Source organism: Ambystoma mexicanum, chromosome 1q (genome assembly GCF_040938575.1).
Source record: "Ambystoma mexicanum isolate Mex_15411 chromosome 1q, UKY_AmexF1_1, whole genome shotgun sequence".
Lineage (NCBI taxonomy): Eukaryota > Metazoa > Chordata > Amphibia > Caudata > Ambystomatidae > Ambystoma > Ambystoma mexicanum.
This window is the reverse complement of record NC_090922.1, coordinates 182,027,435-182,050,357: the sequence shown is the minus strand read 5'-3', so window position 1 is coordinate 182,050,357 and position 22,923 is coordinate 182,027,435. Positions and strand designations below refer to the sequence as shown.

Below are 22,923 nucleotides of genomic sequence, written 5' to 3'. Positions count from 1 at the left end.
TTCGGTGATCAGTAAGGACCGTTACCGTATGTCTTGCCTCTTTCAGAAAATGTCTCCATTCTTCAAAAGCGGACTTTATTGCTAATAGTTCACGATCTGCAATTGTGTAGTTCACTTCAGCGGCAGAAAACTTCCTGGAAAAGAATGCAACTGGATGTAGTTGACCAGTATTTTCATTCCTTTGAGAAAGCACCGCCCCCAACGCTAAATTTGAAGCGTCCGCCTCCACAAAAAAAGGTTTAGAGAGATAAGGATGAATTAGAATTGGACTAGAAGTAAATCTTTGTTTTAAATCTAGAAAAGCTTTTTCTGCTTCAAAGTCCCAGTCAAATTTCACTCCTTTTTTCAAAAGTCTCGTTATAGGAGCAACCAGCCGAGAAAAACCTTCGATAAATCTCCTATAAAAATTGGCAAACCCTAAGAAACTTTGTATTTCCTTAACCTTAGTAGGAGAGGGCCATTCAAGAACTGCTTGCACTTTTTTAGGATTCATTTCTAAACCCTTAGGTGAAATTATAAAACCTAAAAACTCCACAGAATCTGTATGGAATTGACTTTTTTCCAATTTGGCAAACAAATGGTTTTCTCGCAGCTTTTGTAAGACTAAGCGCACATGTTTCTGATGTTGATCCAGGTCAGAAGAGAAAATCAAAATATCATCGATATACACGACAACAAAAATATCTAGGTATTCTCTAAAAACCTCATCAATGAAAAATTGGAAAGCCGCTGGAGCATTACATAAGCCGAATGGCATAACTTGATATTCAAACAGCCCAAACCTGGTCTTATACGCTGTTTTCCATTCATCCCCTTCCTGCACACGCACAAGATGGTGAGCTCCTCTCAAATCTAATTTAGAGAAAATATTTGCTCCTTGTATTTGATTAAGCATTTCCGAGATGAGAGGAAGAGGATACCGGTTCTTAACCGTGACTTTGTTAACTGCTCGATAATCTATGCAAGTTCGAAGCGTTCCATCCGGTTTTGGTACAAAAAATAAAGGAGAGGCCGCTGGTGACTTAGAATGACGAATAAACCCTTTGGCCAAGTTTTCCGACAAATATTCTTTTAAATAATCATTCTCTTTCTCTGTAAGAGCATATACCCTACTACTAGGCAAAATTGTTCCTGGCTCCAGCTCAATTTTACAATCAAAGGGCCTATGGGGTGGTAATTCTCCTGCCACTTTCTCATTAAATACGTCCCAAAAATCTTTGTAACACTGGGGAAGTTGACCCACTACAGCTCCCACATCATGACATCCAATTCCAGTCTCAGCCAGAAAACTAGACACTGAATTACTTTGTTTGACATCTTCCTCTAAGAGACTTCCTGAAAAGCAATTCTCTTTACAAAAATCTGACTGCATGTCAATTGTCCTAGCACTCCAATCAATCAGAGGATTATGGAGAGTAAGCCAAGGCATACCCAAAATAATCTTCAACAAAGGAGCATCAATTAACTCAAACGAAATTATCTCTCTGTGACTTCCTGATAACTCCAAAGTTAAAGAACCAGTCCTATGAGTAATAGGACCAGAAGATAGATATGTACCATCAACAGCCCTAGCCTGCTCTACAACCTCCTTCTGAATAATTGGAATTCCCAAAGATTTTGCCAGACCCCAATCCATGAAATTCCCGGTGGCACCAGAGTCAAGCATTACAGGACCATTTCCCTTACACTCCAACTCAAAGAACAAGGATACATTTACGGTTATATGGGGAACCGCTGTCTGCACCGTATTGGCGATCTGTTGCACCTTGACCGCTGAGGTAGAAGTCTTCTTGGGAGTGTAAGGACAGTTCCCTAAAAAGTGCCCACCTCTTCCACAATATAAACACAAATTGTTATCTCTCCTCCTAGCCTTTTCTTCCACTGTTAAAGGGCCTCGGACCCTGGGAGATGGATTATTCCCTTTGGATCTACTCTCTACCTTAGGTCTATCCACTCTAACTAGAGACTTTACGTCACTCTGACAATGACGCCTCTCTGCCTTCCTTTCACTCAAACGAAAGTCCAATTGAATAACCAAATCAATCAGACCTTCACAAGTAGAAGGGCGTTCAACTACTCCAGACAATGCATCCTTTAACTCATCTCTAAGGCCCCTATAAAACAATGAGGCCTGTTTAACCTCGGGCCACTTGCTTTCTAACACAAGGGACTTAAATTGTGTTATATAAGTAATCAAGTCTCTATTACCTTGTTTTAGTTCTAAATGTTCACCATCCACTTCCAGAGATAAAACCGTACTCTTTTGACTCAGCAACAACCCAGCCCAAGCAGATGCCTCCCCAGAAAGATAGGACAACATAAAAGTTATCTTAGATGCATCCGAGGGAAATAATTCTGGTCTACTCATAAAATGTAATTCACATTGTGTCAAAAACACCCTAAACCTCTTGGGATCCCCATGATAACGTTCTGGAGGCGCCAAAGGAACTGGCATAATTAAACTCCTTACCCCTCCTGCCACTGAAGGCGCCCGTTGTATTTGTGGTAAATGATCTTCACCTTCCCTTTCTAACTCAGGTGGAGAACCAGCGCCCCCTGAAACCTCATTCTCTCTCCTTTCTCCCCTCTGTTGAATTTGTGTTACTTTAACACTCAAGTCATCCACCTTTTGACTAAGTAAGGCATTTTCATCCCGAGATATTTTCAACTCCTCCTGTAACTCCCTGATCAAAGATCCTAACATCTCCATGGATTCGTCTGGGTTTATGACAGCTCGGGCGGACTAAATTATTGGCCTTTCATTCTGTCAGGCTGAGAGGTCCTGTGTCCACGGAAGCTGCTGAACCCCCAATGATCCCCCTGAAATGTAATTCCCAGAACTAGATTTCAATTCAGCTCTGTAAACTACACCCCAAAGGGAAAGGGGGAAGTGGATAACAAAACAACACCAGGCAGACTGCGTCAAGGCTAACCAGAGCTGAACCTGCAGAGGATATAAGAAAAGCAGATACAATTCCTTTATTTACTTACTTAACCTTAGGAATGGGAAAGACTTTAAATCCTTAACTAATAATTAAGAATCATACCTGGCTCTTCTCTTGAAATTTCTTAGAGAAGCTTGTAAAGAAGCTGAAAATCTCTCTTACTTGAGACTCTTGAAATTCACAGCAACTTCTTACTTTGGGCAATTCTGGAAAGTTTAGTTCATTGTCTCTTTTCCAAAATGCACTAGATGTCCAGTTAAATTGTCTTTATTTATTCTTTCCTTTTCTTTCAAACTATTTACAATTCCATTGAGTTTGTGAATTCTTGAAGAAACACGTGTTAAACTCACACGCGGGTTATTTCCATACAGATGAAGTTCACGTTGAAAACTTCCTGCGTTGAAGAACACACGCACGGAAAGCAAAATCCACGCGCAGAAAACACACGCGCTTACCTAACCACGTAAAGTAGAATTCACGTGCAAACGAGAACACGCGCAGAAAAAAACACACGCGCTAACAAATTTCCGTGTTGATGAACTTCCGCGCCTATTCACACGCGCCTTATAATCCACGCGCAATGAGTTCACTCGCAATCGAATACACGTGTTTAAAAAGACACGCGCAAGAAACCACACACGCAATTGAGTTCTAGTGCAGAAGCACACGCGCTTGAAATCACACGCGCTATAAAGTTCTCACGCGGCAATTAGATTTTTGCGTCATGAAGCACATGCGCTGGAAACATACACGCGCTCTTGAGTTCTCCCGCGACGAACAGATTCTCACGCTAAGGAGCACCCGCGCTGGCAAACACACGCGCAGTTGAATACACTCGCACGCGCAAAGGTTCAACGATATTTTCAGATTACAAGTAGTACGCGTATTTTCAAATAGCGTTCAAGCGCACTCAGGGAGTTCAATAGTACAAGTACAAAGATAACTTTTTACGAATTTTCAAGGAAATGTCATTAAGATGAACAGAGCTGCAGTACAAACAAAGTCACTTATCTCCAGAGCGAATTCATAAGGATCTTCAGAGTTTCCTGTCTTCAAAAAAACGAATTCCTGACAACTGATAGCTTCTCCAGAAACCCCCAAGAAAGTAGCCGCTCAACTGCTAACGCCTGAAGGATAAAATCCACCAGGCCCAAGTCTAAAGCAGGAGCAGCCACTAAACACGTCCTCTCAGCAGGGGTTTAGATGATGAAAGGCACAGAGTGACAGTTTAGAATGTTCATTGTTGTTCTGCAGTGTCTTCTAACCAATCAGAGCTGTCACTGTGAGACTCCATTTTGCCTTGGGTCAGAACCAGGATTCTGAATCAGCAAGTTAAGGCCAAACCAACTACAATAGAAAACTTCCCACCCAAATAAGGCTAATCTAAAAAAGGATTAATAAAGAGAAATAATGAGAAGGAAACTTGAATAAGGGAAAATAGCCTGAATAGGGGAAGGAAACCTGACAACCGCCAAGTCCATATTTGCTGGCATCGACAGAGATGATGGTCTTTGCCTTACAGTCGAACATTGCAAGAGCAGGAGCCTTATTAATGTCGCACTTGACCTCCTCAAACTCCTTCTTACATTCCGAGGACCATACAAATTTGATGGCTTTCTTTAAGAGGTTCCTCATGTGTTTTGTCTTGTTGGCATGGTCCTTTACAAACTTTGAGTAATATTCAGTCATGCCGAGAAAACTCCTGAGCTGGTCTTTATTTTCGGGTTCGGCGATGTTTATTATGACATCCATGAGTTTTTTTCGTGGGGCTGATTCCCTTGGCGTTTATGGAGTGGCCAAGATAGGATACCTGACTACATTTTATGTTGCACTTTCCAATTTGAGGGTGAGTCCACTTTTTTGGATTACTTGGAGGACACTCATGAGCTTGGCATCATGTTCTCTTTCGTTTTCGGCAGATATGAGTATGTCATCCTGAAAACAGTGGACACCGTCGAGACCTCCAAACAGTTGTGACATTAACCGTTGGAAAACAGCTGCGGCTGATGCGAGGCCAAAAGGCATCCTGTTAAACATGAATGCCCCCAGAGGTGTTACAAAGGAAGTGAGATTTTTTGAGGTCTCCTCCAATGCGATCTGATGATACGCGGACGAGAGGTCAAGGGTGCTGAAGTATTTGGCCGGTTTCATGGTTGTGAGGAGTTCTGATATGTTAGGGAGAGGGTGTCTGTCCACCCATATGTTCTTGTTCAAGTCACGTAGATCAACACACATCCTTATCGAATTGTCTGGTTTGCCCACAAGGACAATGGGGGCGAGCCACTCGGAACTCTCAATGGGTTGGATGATGTTTTCCTCACAAAGTCGGGTGAGCTCCCTCCTCAAGGCGTCTTTGGTGCCAAAGGGGATTCCACGAACATGATGGGCTACGGGAACAGCGTCTTTCTTAAAGACTATCTTATGTTGAAAACCTCGGAGGAGTCCCACTTTATTGTTGAATACCTTTGGAAACATCTTGGCTAAAGTGGACTTTATGTTGGTGGGCTCCAAGCTGGTAGTGACATCGGTGTCGCTCAGCACACTCAGGACTGGAACTTCTTCTCCAGGGTGGATCTTTATTTGTAAGGCAGCTTGCTCCTCCCAACCAACAACTGAAGAGCCATTTTTGGCCACGAAGAGTTTACAATATGTCTCTCTCTCTAAAAATTTGAGTTTGACCCAGGTATAACCAATTATTTCGATAGGAGTCTTGCCATAACCTGTGGCCTTTTTTGGCGTGCAGCGTAGATCTTGTATCTTCCTAGAGAGAGTTCCCAAGAACGTTTGGACATCCACCATTGTATAGGGGGAACCTGTATCTACCATTACTTGAAGAAGCGTCCCATCCACATACATGTCGACCCACGGGCCCTTGGCGTCACGTGAGGAAGTGATGGTGAGTATCTGTATTGGAGGGGAGGCTCGGTCGATGAGCAGCATGTTATCGTAACTAGAGTCATCTTCTATGAATCTTACAGAGGCGGATCTGATAGACAAGCCTCTATTGCATCTGGGAGGTCTGGTTGCTCTACTCCCGTTACTTGTTGCAAACCTTGGCGAAGTGTCCGCGGCGGCCACACTTGTAACACTCAGCATTATTTGCGGGACACGTCTTCTCAGGGTCTTCGTGTTTAAATCATCCACATCGTTGGCAATGAGCAGGGTCCCTGAAGTCATTGGATGGACCCTTTCCTCTCCTGGAATTAAATCTTGAGCCCCGGAAGGCTGGAGCCCTCCTGACCAAGGCGAGCAAATTCTCAGTGTTGTCAGCCTCTGAATTGGTTTCAACGGATTTCACCTCAACACAATCAGTGTGGGCGAGTCTCTCCTTCAGGCAGTGGTCACCAAACTCCAGGCTCCTTGCTGTCTCTATGGCTTGGTCCAGGGAGGGATTCTTCATCTGCCACAGTTTCTGCTGAATACGAGGGTCGGCTACATTGAGGACAAGCTGGTTCCTCAGATACTCATCGCTGACGCCAGTGAATTCACACGTTGACATTAGTACTCTCAAGGATGCAATGTAAGAGTCGATCGACTCACTCTTTTGCTGCTTCCTGGTAAAGAACTTGTACCTCGCTAGTACGATGTTGGTCTTGTTACCAAAATGATTGGTGAGCTTGGCTAAGGCCGTGTCGAATTTGTGGTTGTGGTTGCCATCACCTCCAACATCATCCGGTTCTGGTAATGCCCTAAACAGTCTTAGTGCCTCTGCTCCATTGCAATTCAAGAGTGTCGCTTCCTTGAGGTCATCATTGAATTTGTTGCCCCCAATGGCTCTCAGGTAGATGTGGAACCCATCGATCCATTGTTCCCAGGGAGAGGCTGGTGTCCCAGGGCACAGGAGAAATTTGGCCGGATGAGGGATGTTTTGCATGATGGAAGATGTGAAGCTGTATTGGAATAGTTGACAGGAGAGTTGAAGCTGAGGATGAAACTGTGCTGAAAACTATGTTATGAGGCAGACCAGAATTTTTTTTTTTTTTTTTTTTGGTGTGTCTCTGGATTGCAAAAGTCACTGAGTATAAAAAGGCGTTGTGTCTATTATCTTACTTCGTGGATCACTGTTTTTGTATGATCAAGGCATCTGGTTTGAGTGTCTTGGTCTTCATTAAGAGGAGATGGGGGTCCTTGTGTCAGGCAAAGGATTTGTTTAGCAGCTGTGGAGGAATGGGAAGTGCTCGATAACGTTGTCACTATGGCAACAGGGAAATGACAACAAAATGGCTGCACGTAATGCACGTTTTGAGGGTTTTTTTTTTTTTCCTTCTGCCGTTGGTGCTGCGCGTGGGCGTAATGGCGCGTGACGAAGGTGTCTTGTGCCCGAAACCCCAAATAAATTAGACTCGTACCTTGTTTGCTGGGGCCACTCTCACTACACGGGGCACCTGCTCTGCAGCTGCGCTGCCCTCTACCCGGGATCAGGGAGGGGCGCGGATGTATGTATACGGCGGCGGCAAGCGGAGATCGCCTCGTTGCGGTGGGACGAGGCTGGCAGCTGGGGCAGTCCGATGCGCTCCGGGGGCCGGTTCACCTCCTCGTCGCCAATTGAAGTAAAGAGGCGAGGCGCAAGGTGAGGTCAGGAGCTTTATTCGGCGGCCCCCAGAGGTCGGACCAGAGCAACTGAAACCGAACGGGAAGGCTAGAATCTTGGGTTAGGGATCGGGACTGGAACACTGGGCTCGTGGAAGCGGAGTTCCACGAGCTAGGATAGTACATTACACAACAGTCACCCCATCCTTTTTGTCTGTCCCTTAAACCTCAATTACTTGTGCCAGTGCTGGCCAATCATGGGTGAGTGTTTCTGTAGTTCCTGTTCTTCTCCTTCTGCGTAGATTCTCTGCGTGTGGACATGGGGCAGGGGGGTTGCAGGATATGCCTGGGCTGCTTTTTGCCCATTCTCTTATAGCGAAATATGTGCCTGAGGGCAGGGAGACACCTCAGGCGTGATTTTCCCCCAGACCGGGGGCCCCACCCTGTCCAGTGTGCGGCCTCCCTTTGGTCTAACTTTGTTCCTGTGCGTCATTGCTAGGTGGGTGCTAAGCGTTGCCTGTCCCCTTCCTTCTGTACTTGGGTGCACAGCAGTCTGCTGCCCCTTTTGTTCTTCCCCGAAACCTACCGCATGGGTGTTGGTGGCAAGGGGATGTGGGCCACATGTCAGCCCCTTCCTAATATTATGGAGGCCACCTCCCTTCCTGCCTACACACAGGAATATGCAGAGGCGATGCTAGGGTGGGGTTAAGGGGGCCATAGCCCCTGGTCTTTTGGTTATAACCCCGGATAGAATCCCAGGAGCTACAACCAAAAGGCTAGCTAGCCCCCAGTCCCGACATCAGCGTAGCCCTGGGACTTTTCTAGACCTAGTAACACCCCTGCATATGTGCCTGGGCCTCATACCTCGCTGGCCTGGTCCCTCTCGGGTCCCAGTGCATAAGCCTGGAATTTGCATAATGCTGGGGTACATAACATCAGTATGCAAATATACACATCACCCATCCCACTGCACCCAGCGTGTTATGGCCAACGTAAGAGACCATGGCAAACAATAGGGAAACCAGTCGTCATGTGCTTTTCGGTCATCTGCGATCAGGTGAGCAGAGGCCCAGATACTGTTAACTCCAGAGATGGGCCAACTCGAGGCTGATCCATGCCGCCACTTTCCTGGAAGTTGGTCCTCTCTCCACATAATTGCCACTGCTTCACTATGAATAGCTCGTAAGTAATTTCAATGAATGGCAGATCTCTGTCCCCTCAAAGTTGTTGGCTGCCCTTATCTCCGCAGTTGTTTTTTGTGTCCAGTCTCTGTTACCTGAATGTTGGTCTGTCTCTCTGGTCAGCTCATCACTCATGCCTCTAGTTTACAAGATCTCTATTCCCTGAAAATGAATCTCTTCATGCTGGTCGTCATGCTTGTGTATTTGTTCTCCATCTCCTTATGGTTGGACCTCTCATCAGTCTCTTGAAATGGCTCCATCTACTTGATCTTGTCCGTCGGGTTTCCTCGATACAAGTCCCCCCTTCTAAATGTGGGAACTCTGTGCTTTGACACCGCGTTTACAGAATCCCCAGTCCTGACCAGTCTTTCTGCCCTCTCTGCCTCCCCTCCTGGTGGATCTTGCCCAAACGCCAGCGTGTGTCCGCTGCTAGAACTCTGCAGCTATCCTGTGTGCACACAGGTCTCGGCGCTTTTTTTTTCCTTGTTCTCAAGTCTTCAAGATAAATAAATATTCCCCAGGACGAGAAACCGCATTTTCCAGTCCTTGCTTTCCGAGAGTGGGGATGCCTAAGGTCTGGTTCTGGTTGTGCAATAAATAGCCTTTCAGCCCCCAGGGTCCCATCCTGAAAGGGCTATGGGAGGGTGCAGGCAAAAGGCGGGTGTGGGTGGGGGCGTAAGTCTAATAAACTCCAAACTGCCTCTTCAACGAGGAAACCCGACACCCAGCCAGAGTGCTCTTTGGGAGCACGGGGGCGGAGCTTGTCTGACCGCTGCTCGGCTTCTGCTGAACTCTTACGTGAGGGGGCGGCGCGCGAAGGAACGGCTGTTCGTCATAGAGGCCGAGTGCCGCGTGATTTCCAGTTTGAAGAAGAAAAGAACACGCCCATCCGCAAACCCCCCAACGTTCAGGCGGGCTTAACTGGTAGGAATGATTCCCGTGCCTGGGAACTCTTGGGGTTTAGTCTAAGGGAATTTCTGGTCCCATATCATGATCCGTCTCACTTCCTTCAAACGGAACTGCAAAGTCCATCTTTTCAGCTTTGTAAAACTGCAAACGTGTGTATCATGTGAACTGAATAAATATATTGTTATGGTTGCAGTGTAAAACAACAACCCCCCCCCAACATGTGACAGTTCTGTTCCTGAAGTAACCATATTGCAACACTACACTGCTCATGAAATCAGGAAAGTGTCGCTTGGAAATAATCTTGGTAGTCCGTTTGGGATTTCTTTTGTGCACATTACATTAAAAGTGAACACAATCACTCTGGACTACTGCTTTCCTCAGTGCTGTGATCTTTAGGAACTGGGTATGTGCATGTCAGCTGTAATGTCACGAATAGTGCATTACAGTGGGTGAGATAAGGTTACTTTAGATACTTTAACTGTTAATTGTTGGCCTTTTATTGTTTTGCACTGTAACCATAACATCCATTCACCAGTCTTTTGACTGAATTGTTATATTTTTTGGAAGATACAATCAATGATAACATATACTCAATCCACTCCCCAGACACTTTCAAGCTGCCTAGTAACCACTTTGCCAGGAGAATGGCCTTTAGTCATGCTCCAGACACTTTCTAGACACCCAGTGTGCCCACTGGGCATGGCTTGAGGCCAGGCCCATTGGCTACGTTGCCTGTGGAATGGGCTTCAGCCATGCTCAGGGCACCTTCCAGACACCTGATCTGCCCAGGGCCCACTTGCCTTTTTGTATGGCCTTTGGCAGTGCACTGCAGACCCATACAATAAGCCCACTGGGCATGAGTAGATTTGCTAAATGTTGCCAAAGGTATAAGCATCGGAAAATGTGCTCTTCTTTTGGGGAGACCAGTGTAACCATATCTACAGGGTCACTATCACTGACTGTACAATTCTTTGCCCCAGTTAAATCATTGCCCTACTGTATGAATTATTTTCCCTAGTTAAATTCTTCTCTCTAGTTTCATTGTTGACCCCCATGCACTTAGCTCCTTAGGACCCTCGACAGTTTGCCCACAGTATCCATTGTTTGCACACTAATCTGCTTCACGCTCAAACCTACTATCAACTGTGCCCAATGCACAAATAGGTTGCCTTGTCCCGCATGTTATGTTTGCAGGACGCAGCAACCTAGGGAGTGTTCACTCAAAGCACAGCTCCATGTACTGAGTGGCTAGCGTTTGCTTAAATATACTGTCAATTAGAGCACGTCTTTTGTCCCTGCTTCGTTTGACAATATATGTAAGCAAACATGCATCTCTCAGTGCGCAGGTCCCTTCGCCCTGCTGGCCACAACCTACAGGGTGCACTAAAAAGGCACTTGCGCCCAAGGTGCCGCGCCAAGAGCGCATCGGAATGTCCAGCTTCGTGAGGCTGAGGTGAAATGACAGACACAGCACCCATGCAGAGCTGCCAGAAGACTTCCTGACATAGAGATTGACACCAGTGAGCGGAACCCCTGAAAAGATGATTTGTATGGGAGCGGAGCCCTGTCTGCAGAGAAGCATGCATAGGCCGAGCTTTGGAGGGGAGGAGACCCAAGTGAGATGCTGCAGCACATTGAGAAACTCTGGGAAAGTTGTGAAAGCAAGTGTTTGAGAGGAGAGAGTCTGCTGGCAATGATTGTCGGTGAAAGTTCCTTGAGCTACAAAGAGATGTGTGCAAGGAAAAGGGCTATTGGTTGGAACCGGGAAGAACTTTTTGGATCCCTTGAGAAACTGAGCCACGAGTACGGTTGTATGCTGGAATTTGTAGTCCAAGTTCCTAGAGCCATTGATAGAACTAGAACTGATTATGCTGAAAATTCCTGGGACGTTGAGGAGACGAGCAGTAGAATTCGGGAGCAGTTGACGAACTCGGTTGCGTTTAATGCACGTTTCAACTTTTATGTTGCTATCAAAGATCAGGATTTCTGTGCATATACCAGGATTTCAGAATGGCACAAGGATGACAAGTGCACATTATACCCATGGTACTGCACAGTCTAAGGTTGCTTTTTGTCTCTGCAGACCTCGGTGGATTAGAGTGGCCGACCTTTGCGTTTCACTCATCACCACTGCCCTCCAAAGCCTGTAGGCATCCCCTGCTGCCACCTTTTCTACCCTGTCTGTCACCACCTGACCTCACCTTTGCCTTAGATGGGGGTGACCAGACAGTCCGGTGTTTCTGGGACTGTCTCGGTATCCTGTTTTTTTTTTTTGACTCATTTAAAAACCCTGTCCCGGTTTTGGAGAGCTGGTCTGTGGTACAACAGGCAGGGCTGGCTGAAAGTGTGTCCGGGCTGGTTTGGTCCATTTGAACATATTGCTTGGGTGCGGGCGGGGGCCTGCCTACAGCTGGGAATAAGTCTGAGGCTCCTGTGGGGTGATTACCTTATAATGGAGGCAGTAGGGTGCCAGGGTGTTTATCAGAGTCAGATAATCTCAGTAGTGGCAGCCGGATGTAGTTGGAGCACTAAATGGGCCCTGAAAAACCATTTAACACCTTGGTGGCAAAGAGTGGTTATGCAGAAGAAACGGCAGAACAAAGAGAAGAAAAAAAGGTGATAACGGTTCTGGCTGGATACTGTGAGAGGCCGAGGAAGGTGACGGCCTCAATGCACCAGCAAATGTAGCTTGCAACGTGCATGCAAAGCGCACTTTTAATATCTGTTGCTGTGTAGACTCCAAACAAGGGTTCTTGAGGCCCATTTCACACAAAAGGATTAAAAGCCCCCGACGCCGCCCCTACCTCTGTGACCATGTGCATTGATTGGGGTTACAGTGCCAGCGCTTGCGCAATCCCAGCATCGCGGCCAGCCAGAGCTTCCTGCCCAGAGGAATGCGCGCGATCTCCTATCAGGAAGTGAAGAACAGATGGATTTCATAATCATTTACCAAGCAATCAATAAAGCAGGTTTAATTGTTATTGGGTGAATTTACAACAGCATTTAAAGACGGGATCACCGCTATCCCTGGGGTGGCCTCCTTCCACCAACCTTTCAGTTATCAGTATGCACTATGCAGTGAACAATTACACCCCAGAGACTGCTGGGAAAACTGTTACATTGCCGGCCTGAAATATAGAGCATTCTTTGTGTCTAGAATGCTCAAGGTCGCAGCGAAATCGGTACAGTTTGTGTCCAGGCGAATGTCTGGTGTCTCCTCATGAGCCCCTCGACCCCATCCCCCGTTACCTAACTATTGTAACATCGAGTCCACCTAGAGACAATGATCTCGGATACGATGTACCCAGGATTTGAAGGAGGCGGCGTTAACCGTTTTTGCGGGGATACAGCCTAGTTTTGGAAGGCAAATAAAGCAAATAATTAAAATTGGACGTTGAACTGTCCTGACGCTTAGAATGGTAGGGCGCTGTGCATGACTGGAGAGTTTAATACCGAGCACAGCAGAGTTATAACTAAATGACATTGTTAAAGTACACACCATAACAAGTGGTAACAACAATTGAAGTACTAAACTCAAAACGGGCAAAGGTAGGTCAAAACACTGTCGGGTCAAGTCTGGACTTCTGGGACTCTTCCCATTAAATCGCCAGCCTAGGCAACCAAGTTTTTGTCTGTTTCAGCCGATTTTTTGATTTTTCACACCCAACAACATAAAATCACATATAACAAGTTGAAGAAAACCGAAACAATTAAAAATCATTAATAAATCAAGGTGGGGTGACAAAACCTTGTTAGTTGCTGGCGCTGGCAGGGAGTTGGTGCTCCAGTACTTGTCAGTAGATATTCACACTTCAGTCTTGAGTTTAGGTTGTGCATTGGTATTTATTAGTTCAGGTGCAACATAACACATGAGGCACAATTTGCCCGGATGGTGAAACAAAAAAAATGGCCGATGTGCAATGGGCTTGTCGTGAGGCTCAAATTGGAGCGTGTGGCAGAGTTACCCTGGGTAGGGTGCTGGCTCGAGGCATAGTTGCTCATCTGTTTTGTCACCCCACCTAGAACTTTTAAACCTCCCGGGAACCCTGGAGTTTGGCTCCCCGACAAAACCATGTGCTAGGCCGCAGGCCAATCACTGACCACAGAAAACTGGTTGCGCAGGGGACCAGCCTGTCCCGACACCAAACTCCTCACCCTTTGCAATCATTAATGAATCAATTCTTCCTAATCAATAAAGCCCAAGAAAAATACTATTTTTATTTTTAAATTGGGTATTTGTGTGTTTTATAAACCCCAGTGATTGTAACACCCTGATAACACTGATGGTCAGTTGAACTTTATGGGCCGCTATCAGCCTCTCACAAAACATCTCTGAGGATAAACAGTCTTCCAGATCCACAAAGTGCTTCAGAAGCCTTACTCTAGTCTCCCATGCAACCAACTGCATGTAAGACACGCACCAAATGTTCACCTTTCAGTTAATGACAATGCCAGAAACGGCCAGAAGAAGAGAATGACACATTACCATGGCAGATATTCCATATATCCAGATCGGTTGTTATCAGGAGGGCTTTTAACAAGGGTCCCCAGGCCCATAGCACCCAATCCAGCATGCCAGAGAGGGTGTTAACGCTATTAGCACCGCGGGTTGCCAGACCGGTAAATTGGGGTGCTGAGAGCAGTGTATTTTGTTTGAACGATTCACTGCGCGGTGTCCCGTTCATTCAAACAAAATGCTGTATTAAGATGGCCGCCACGGAGATGGAAGGCGGGGCTCCTTAAAGGGCTCCACTTCCATTTGCTGCCGAAACGAAGTTTGTAGAGGGGGAGGGGAGAACAAAACAAATTTAAGGGAAGCGAGGGTGGGGGCAAGATGGCGGTGCAGCAGGGGAAGCAGCCAGCAGGATGCTCGGAACGCAGGCTGAGATTAGCAGTTTCAGCCCATGTTCTGAGCAGCCTGATTGGTTGGCTCTCCCGCCACGGGTTTTAATTAACAGTAAAGCCCAGCGCCTTCGAAAAATCTAAAGTGGAATGCATATCGGCATCTCTTTGGGGTGTTCGGGGGAGAGTTACTGGAGATCGTGTTGTGTAAAACAAGACATGTATTGGCATTTTCTGGGAATGTGGATGAAGGGTGCCTCTGACGGCTCTATATTGGGAAAAGTGGCTTTCCTATTTCGCATTGTTTTATTTCCATCTGGCTGTCTCCTGTGTGCTATGTGTGCTCACTCCTTTTCTACGTTTCTCATTCTCGATCCCTGCTTTCCTCACTTCTCTGTGTTCCCTCGTCACTCCTTTTTGTACCACCTTTTGTTCCAACGGTGCCAACCCCACTACCCAGTCTCTTGCACCCACACCCACACTGATTTCTCAAGTTCACCACCCACCCCATTCCAATGTCCTCCTTTTATCAATCACCTGCAGCGCTAAGCCATTCTGCCCCGGCGCCTCATTGCTAATTTTCCCTGTCCATTCCCACCCTGCACCCCTTGCCCATTCTGCTCTTCATGGCCAACTTATTTATGTACCCTTTGCTCACCCTTTTTGCCTCAACTGTTCACCCTAGCCCCAGCTACACTTCACATCTAAACGATTCCCAGTATGCCCAACACCATCACTCCATCTCCTCATCCCTTATTCCCTTGCCCTCTCATCCACCAAACCCTTTACCAGTTTATCCTGTTCGTTGCCACCCGTTTTCTCCACTCCCACCCCGATTTATTTCCTCACTGCCCCTCATCCACTGATCCTCACCACTCCCATCTACTGTCCTAGCCCCTCAAGCTAGATGTCTCGCTCCCTCTCTCTAGTCTAGTCTCTTACTGTGCGCTTTAGACGCCCCCACCCCTTCTGCCCATCTCCCTTCCTCCCATTCGCGACACACCCTGGGGCCAGCAGGTGTTGTCCTCAAACTGTTAGGCCATGAATGCACAAGAGGTGACCCCTGACCCTTTGGAGCAGCTGCTTGGCCGCGGTGTTTTTTTTTTTTTTAGCGCCAGGCATTGCCCCCTCCCTTTGCATGCCCTCATCTGTGTGCCTACCCTGCCACTCCTGCTACCGCTGAACTCTCCATGCCACTGAAAGAAAGAAATGTACGGTCCGTGTTGGTGACGTCATCACAGTTGCTTTGCAGCCTGTGATGTGATGACATCAGAGGTTCTGAAGCCCGGGTCTAATCAAGAATAATTTTAAATGCTGCTAGAAGAGGGAATACGAAAACAAACATAAAATCAAATTAAAATAGCTCTGTAATCTATGAAGCACTAATCGTGTTACGCATTATAACAAAAAAGTACACACGACTCGAAGGTTCGCCATCAGATGCTATTGCTTTGTCTGTGTGGCCATGTATGTCTTCAGAAACCGACAACAATTCGCATGTTCTTTTAAATGTGAGCATTCCTTGGGAGCATTAAATCCGAAGGTGTATGCTTTACTAAAATCTGTGCTTGCGTTGTAAGGGGTGATCTGTGTGGCTGTGGGGCGGAGGGGTCGTGAGGTTCTTCAAAAAGGGACTTTCGATGGAAAATATAAGCACAGTTCGGAGTGGGGGGGTGGTGAGGGATTGGGGGGCGGCAGTGGCCAGAAACATTATATTTTTACTCGAAGGGGGTGGGGGTAAAGATAAAAATATTGAATACTGCACATGGAACATCAAATAAACACTTTTATTGATAACCACAAGTCCCATAGTACAGCCCTGGAGTTAGGTGATCTTTTTTACTGGCCTGTTATTTTATTTTTATTTTTTGCATTTTTAAAGTGCTCACACAGCCCGCGGGGGCTTCGAGGCGCTGTTACAGGAATAGTTTTTTTTTTTAGTTGCGTAATTACTTTTTTTGTCTTAGTTGTGTATTTATAACGTGCTTAAACACCCAGAGGTTTCTAAGCGCGGACCCGGGGATCCAAGCTGTGTTGGTTCGTGTCGTCTTACTTCCAAGGGGTGCACGTTGCCACTGAGCTATCCTCCTGGGGTTGTTATGTTTAGAGAAATTCCCAAAAGAAAGTAAGTGCCTGCAAGACTGATGCAATTTATGAATTGCATATTTTCTTTCGTTTTCAAAAAATATATTCTGCTTTATTTACGCAAGACCCATTTACATTTATGTTAATGTTAAAGGATATTTATACCACACACTGTCACCACCGTAGTGGTCCTCTGGCGCTCTGTTGGATCTGGAAGTAAGAGGGGTAGGTTGGAGTATGTTAGTAGGACAAAGTTTGGAGAAAGAGCAAGGGAGCTGCGATGTGCTGTTGGCAGCTTCAGTTGGTTAACACTGTTTGCTGAGCTTTTTGGTGTGGTTTCCGGTCTGTCTATGTTGTGTGAGGCTCTGTGGGGTTTATTTGTTGTTGCGGTGTAAAGTGTGTGCGGGTTACTGTGGTTTAAGAGGTATGGTTGGGTCTTGCAAGTGGTCCCCTTCTCTGTTGGTTCTCGATGTTAGCTGTACCGGCATGGGTTTGCCAATATATGCCAATTTTACCGTGACTTCAGCCAACACATGTTTCACACAATCCTGTGCTTTATCAAGGCTTCACTGTATATTTTAGAGCCTCACACTGCCTTCATTAATTTGCGTTTGTTTAAACTTGATTTTCTCCTAATGTAAAATGTATCAAATAGGGTGAGGTGTCCATCTGGTGTCCTCGTTTGATGGGCTTATTCCTTCCCGGTAATTCCTTTCTTTTGTACACATTTCTATATTAATGACTCCAGTTCTTCTTTTTTTAAATAAAAATTGTCAATTTCTTCAATCAGTTCCAGGTGGTTGCTACACAGACACACTCTCCCTACACAAAGCCAGTTGAGCCTTTAAAAAAATGAAGACACCATTTAACTGACTGAAGAAATTGAAAATTTTAAAAAGAAAAGGAACTGGTGTCATTAAAATAGAAATGTATACAAAACAATCGGGGTACAACCAAGAAGGCACCAATAACTTTCACACCAAAAGAGGGCACAACTCCTCATCCTATTTGTTAAACGAGCTACATTTTACATTCTCTGAAAATCAAATTTGAGCAAATAAATGAAAGCAGTGAGAAGCTTTAAAATATATAGTGAAGTCTTGATAAAGCACAGGATTGCGTGAAACGTATTTCGGCTGTGGTTGCTATAAGATCGGATATATCTAAATTTTCTTGTGCAAATAAACAATGTATATTGTGTTTGATGAAAGGAAAATATGTAATTTATATCAAATGCGCGGGCACTCAATTTCGTTGGGGTTTTACTTGACATCGAGAGGCTGTAGGCAGTTTCCTCTACCAGCAACACCAGCCTAGCTTCCCTGAATCATCACCAACTCATTAGAATAATCTCATAATTGCCATCTGCGCAGCACAACTCGTCTGCTGTACTTTTAGTCCATATGTTATGCTCCTGGGACTTCCACTGCTGCTATTTTCATGGTCTATAGGAACATCCGCCAATCCCCTAATCTAATAATTGTAGAAAGTGTTCCAATGTCTTGTGACTTTTGTTGTTCAGCCCGTCTGTCTGGCGGTAGTCGTCTTGGGAGCGTTTTAAATGTCCGTGGGAGAATGTACCTGTCAGATGACGGGTTTGGCGGGAGAGTCTTGCCCTTGTGTGGGCTTCTTAACTCCTACCGGCCAGAGAGCTCCTTTGGAGAGTCGTGCGGTTGCTGGGGGAAGTCTTGCCAGTGGGAGAGTTTTGCAAGTCTCGGCGGGGGAAGATTCCGCTCGGTGGGCGGAGCTTTTCTGTCCCTTCCGCTCTCCTGTTGCCTCGACTTGGTCCTGCATTTTAACTCGTAAAACATCAAAAAATGCTGGTGAGGGAATACAAATGTCCGTGTTTAGTACCGTTTAAGAGCCAGATCCTCCCCAGCCCAGGGTGCTTAGGTGCTCCTACAATAGCCCTGGACAAAGCCCAGCATTGCCCCATGTGCCCCTGGGGTTGGTGTGATGCAAATTGGCTTATCCCAAAGTAGTATTTGCAGAGACCAGGCCCTCGGCCTGCAGGGGTTAGCATTACAATAGCTCACGGCCTGTTTTGCTCTAAACAGGCCCGCCCAACATTTACAGCTGGGGCTCATTTATCATCCGAGAGTGGCAAAAGACGGAGCGGGGGGAGAGGGTGGGACTGGAGGGCTGGTTGTTGTGTTAAAACGTTTGTTATAACCGAGCCTTGCATACCCGCTCCGCATTTAACATAAAAATAGCAACACCCCCAGACGCATATAGCCTTCCGTCTCATAACTGTATTATTGTTGCACAGAGTAATGACCCCCCCCCCAGACATTTGCCCCACTTCATTTCATTGCCGTGGTGTGCCCTTGTACCTCGTCTGCAATTTTTGCTTGTAGTATTTAACACACGTGTGTAATCCGCACCAATTTATTCTGATAACTATTCTCGTGTTGCTTTAATAGGTGGACGTTTTCATTGTTTTTAACCACCGTCCACAATTTGGCATGACCTCGCTTAGATTTAACGTATATTTCTGTGGTTCCCTGTTTTCATTCCTTACCTCAAAAAGAATGTTTTGAAATATGCCTGTTTTTGAACCTTAATGGTTGCCAGCCATTTCTACTATTCTATCTCACTGTGCTGAAATAGAAACGTGATCATGGAAAGATTTACATTAATCACATCACTGGCATTGCTCTGAGCAACCTTCTATACCAACTTTTAAAAACCCATTTCTGCCGATGCAGAAGGGGAACCACCACACACAAGCCCCCATGCATTGCAGGGAAATGATAATACAATATACATTGGTTGAAGTGGTCGGAGCGGTTGGAGCAGTGCCCCTCTACTTATTACTGTTCCTGTACTTTTATTTTAAAGCGACACCGTTCGGAATGTTTTCTTTTTAAAATAAGTCTAGGAAGAAGTTGAAACTTGTACTTAAGTTTACTGCACTGAACATTACCTCAAACAGCAGGTGTGTTTGCGGGATTGGATTGTGCATGGGGGCTTGTGGGGAGCGGGCAGGCCACCAAGCAACACAGTTGCACTACTTCTTTCCGTGCACTCCGACCACTGACAATATACATATATATGTGCAATGTTCGTAGATACTAAAATGGTGTCAGTCAGTGTTGTCATAAGTCGATGTTCTCTCACTCCACCACCTAGTTCACAACCCTGAATATTACCTCTTGGCAGTGGTGGAAATGGAAAAAAAATTGGCAGGGGATCCCACAGCGGCCGGGGTGGGGGTGGAGTTTGGGTGGGCGGTGCCCGAGGATGCAGAGTTTAGGGTGGCTGAGTTGGCAGTTGACCTTCCAAAGGAAACGTCCAAAATAATAGGTTAAAAAGGTGCTAGTTATTTCATCCTACTTCTTTTCCAAACTATACATCAATTCCACTTTAAACCACTTCCATGGCACTGGTGATGAGTTACATCACTATGTGGATAATAGTTTAGACCAGTGTTGCTGAGTAAATATTCTTTAAAATGCATAATTTGCATTCAATTTTATGAAGAAATCTCCCCTTTGGGTGCTATTCAAACAGGGTGATTTCTGTTCGCCACAAGCAACGTTTTCTTTTACTTGAACCACACCCGGCACAGCTTCTGCAACTCCCTTCTGAAAGCAGTTGGGTGGCTGCATTGTGTGTGATAGTATCTTTGTTAATAGGGGTATTTATTTATTTATACGTTTGTCGGATACAGGTACATGACAAACATTGCATAAATAAATAAATAATCCGGGTCCATGTATCTGAAAAACATTACATAAATAAACCGGGTCGTGGCTGAGGACTGTAACTTTCTCTGGTGACCCCTTACATGGGGTCACCAGAGGAAGTTAGAGTTTGCTCGCAGGCGTTTTGTTTTCTTGCTTTTTCCCCCACCGCTGACTCTGGCCGGATCCCGAAATCCGGCTACCCATCTGGTGCCGGGTCTCGGATCCGGTGAGAGACAGCCCAATCGCCAGCGCTTCCTCTTGAGTCTTGGTAAAGTACCATGCAGAGGGATTGCTCTGCTCACCATTGTCCTCCTGTCCAGCATGCACGCTTTCTTGTTTACTAAACACGTAGGTAGTCTAAACGACCAGCCCACGTCTCCCGTGCATGGCGTCATGTGTAATCCCAGATATGTTTTTGCCTTGTTGGACCTCATCAGTGAGGGGCAGTTTGATTCCCTATAGAGCAGTGAGTGGTACACCCACGTTTGGACTATACGCATGTTTTGGGGTCGGACTTTGCCTGATTTGCACATGGTATTACCCTTCTGCAGTAGTACATAAGACTGGTAAATTATTGGTTCGTAAGACTGCCCCTGGGCAAATGCCAGTGGCAATGATTAATTCAGTGCTTTCCCATCAATCCTTCATCAGCAATGCATCAGTTTACTGAATACAAAATACCCCAACTCGGGCGTCTTCAACCTTTGGATCTCCATATGATTTGGACTCCAATACCCATATTATTACTCAATACTCAACTATTGACCATGCTGCCTTGGACTGGTGGGAGTTGTAGTCCAAAACAACCGGGGAGACAATGTTTGCAGACCCATGCCTCAGGTGCTTCCATCTATGTTGCTGAAGCAAAACATGAAGCAAAGAGCATCTCCAGGCATTTGTATTCGACTGTGGTGATAGGTGGCAGTGGTGAAAGGTAGCCATACTGTGGACTGTTGAGAAGGTAGTGGGCCTTGAAGCGGTACAGCATCACAGAACTCCGTGTTAACACTGCAGTAATGTGGCTATATACGACTGGAAGCTCACTCCCAGGCAGTTGCAATGCTAGGGCTCATTCAAAATCCCACCGACATTCCATACCACACCTAGTTAGGCTCTTCCTGGTCATTCTCCGCAATCTCTGCACTCGTTCAAAACGTTTGTTTTGGGGACCCCGGTGTAAAGGGCATTTCGCCAAATCCAGTCAGTGAACCAGGTGAGAGCTCACCTATGCATTGCAGAGATCTTCACTGGCGGCCACTACTGCAGATGACCGCCCCCGCACCCACCCCCACCCCACTACCTCGCCACTGCATATTGCCAGTGTGTGCCTGTTTTTTCCTGGCACGCCAACACTGGCCACAATCCCGGAACGTGCAGCTCATTCAGGCGTAATTGACTGTGCCTGTATTGTCGCATGCATTGCTATGGAATGCGAAGGGGTGTCGTCAGTGCATTCCTTCATGCCTGTAACACACTCCCACAGTTGTTATTTACTCCTCTCGCCACCTTCAGATGGAACTCTAACACGTGGGCCCATTGGACCCAACCGTTATTTAAAAGCTTGGGGAGTCACTTCAACGTGCAGGTTTGTTTGCTGGATGACAGGGCATAGGAGGCAGTGACCTATATAATTCCACCATAGCAAATGCGTCATGAGGCAGGGGACAAAAGGCTTGGCACACGTTAAAGACATCTACCGTTGCATTCCTGCTCAGGCAGGGGTGCACACTGCCATTGGCGTTTCCAGCCCACACCGGAGTTGGGGGGGCCTGAGGTCAAGGTTACACTAAGGGCCAATAACACTTATCCCACAGAGCTGTAATGCCATTATGATATGGCAAAATCACGGAAACCAGTTCAACAAACGAGCAGCTGCGGCAGAGGGGACAGCCATTCCTGTGGCCAGGAAGAGTGGCTTTAATGTCCAATGCAAGTCTGCAGTTCATGCAGTGCACCCTTTCCCCTTACTCCTGCTTGCCGCTGCTGGTACCCCAATATCCACCACCTGCACAAACAGACCACAGTTTACTTGCTGATTTCCCCCATGCCCAGTGATAATGCCACTTTGTAGGGGCCCTTTGTATCAGGTGGTAACCTCCTCCCCCCTCAAGCCCCTCTTAAAGAGTTGGTGGTCCGGGTTCTTGGAACCTTTGAGGGACCATTGCCAAGGTGGACTGTCCCCAAAGGAAACACTGAGCCTCGATGCGGAATGTTGGGAAGAAAGCACCAGGCCTTGGGAGAGCAGTTAAGGCCCTCTACTGACCCTTGCTTACAATTCTATAATCGTATTAGTTTGCCCAGGATGCATGCCAAAGTCGGGGTCTGGGATGTTGCTTCAAGGTGACGTTTTGAAAAGGTGTTTAAGGAAAGTGGTAGCTCTAGGTTCCTCATTGTTCCCGGGTTCGTAGTTTGGCAGCCTCTTTCTCTGCTGGGCATACTACTCGGACTCCTAGGGACGTCTCCTGTGATTGATTTCACCCCTGCTCCTTTGTGATGGCCTCATGCTCCTCTTGTCTGTTTTTTTTTCTTCTCTAGGTCGCAACGAATTGATAGCCCGATATATCAAACTGCGAACGGGGAAAACGCGTACAAGGAAACAGGTAGGAACCGGGGCCTACAGAAACATAACGACTCGTCTTTCCACTGTTGGATTTCTTTTTTCTTAGCAATGAAGGTAGGAAATAATGTCCTGCGTCAGGCAGAATCTGCAGTTTTTATGTTTGTTTTACAAAATCCTATTAT

At 46.3% G+C, this 22,923-nt stretch overlaps 1 protein-coding gene across 5 annotated transcripts in view; it reads left to right on the top strand.

The window, feature by feature from the left end:
• The window catches only part of LOC138526347 (transcriptional enhancer factor TEF-1-like), a 261,859-nt gene that overhangs the window by 126,043 nt on the left and 112,893 nt on the right, over positions 1–22,923 (top strand). For all 5 annotated transcript variants that reach the window (XM_069636988.1, XM_069637018.1, XM_069637012.1 and 2 more), the window contains exon 3: positions 22,717–22,781. In XM_069636988.1, the coding sequence (XP_069493089.1) occupies positions 22,717–22,781 (65 nt within the window). The remainder of the gene's footprint in view (positions 1–22,716; positions 22,782–22,923) is intronic.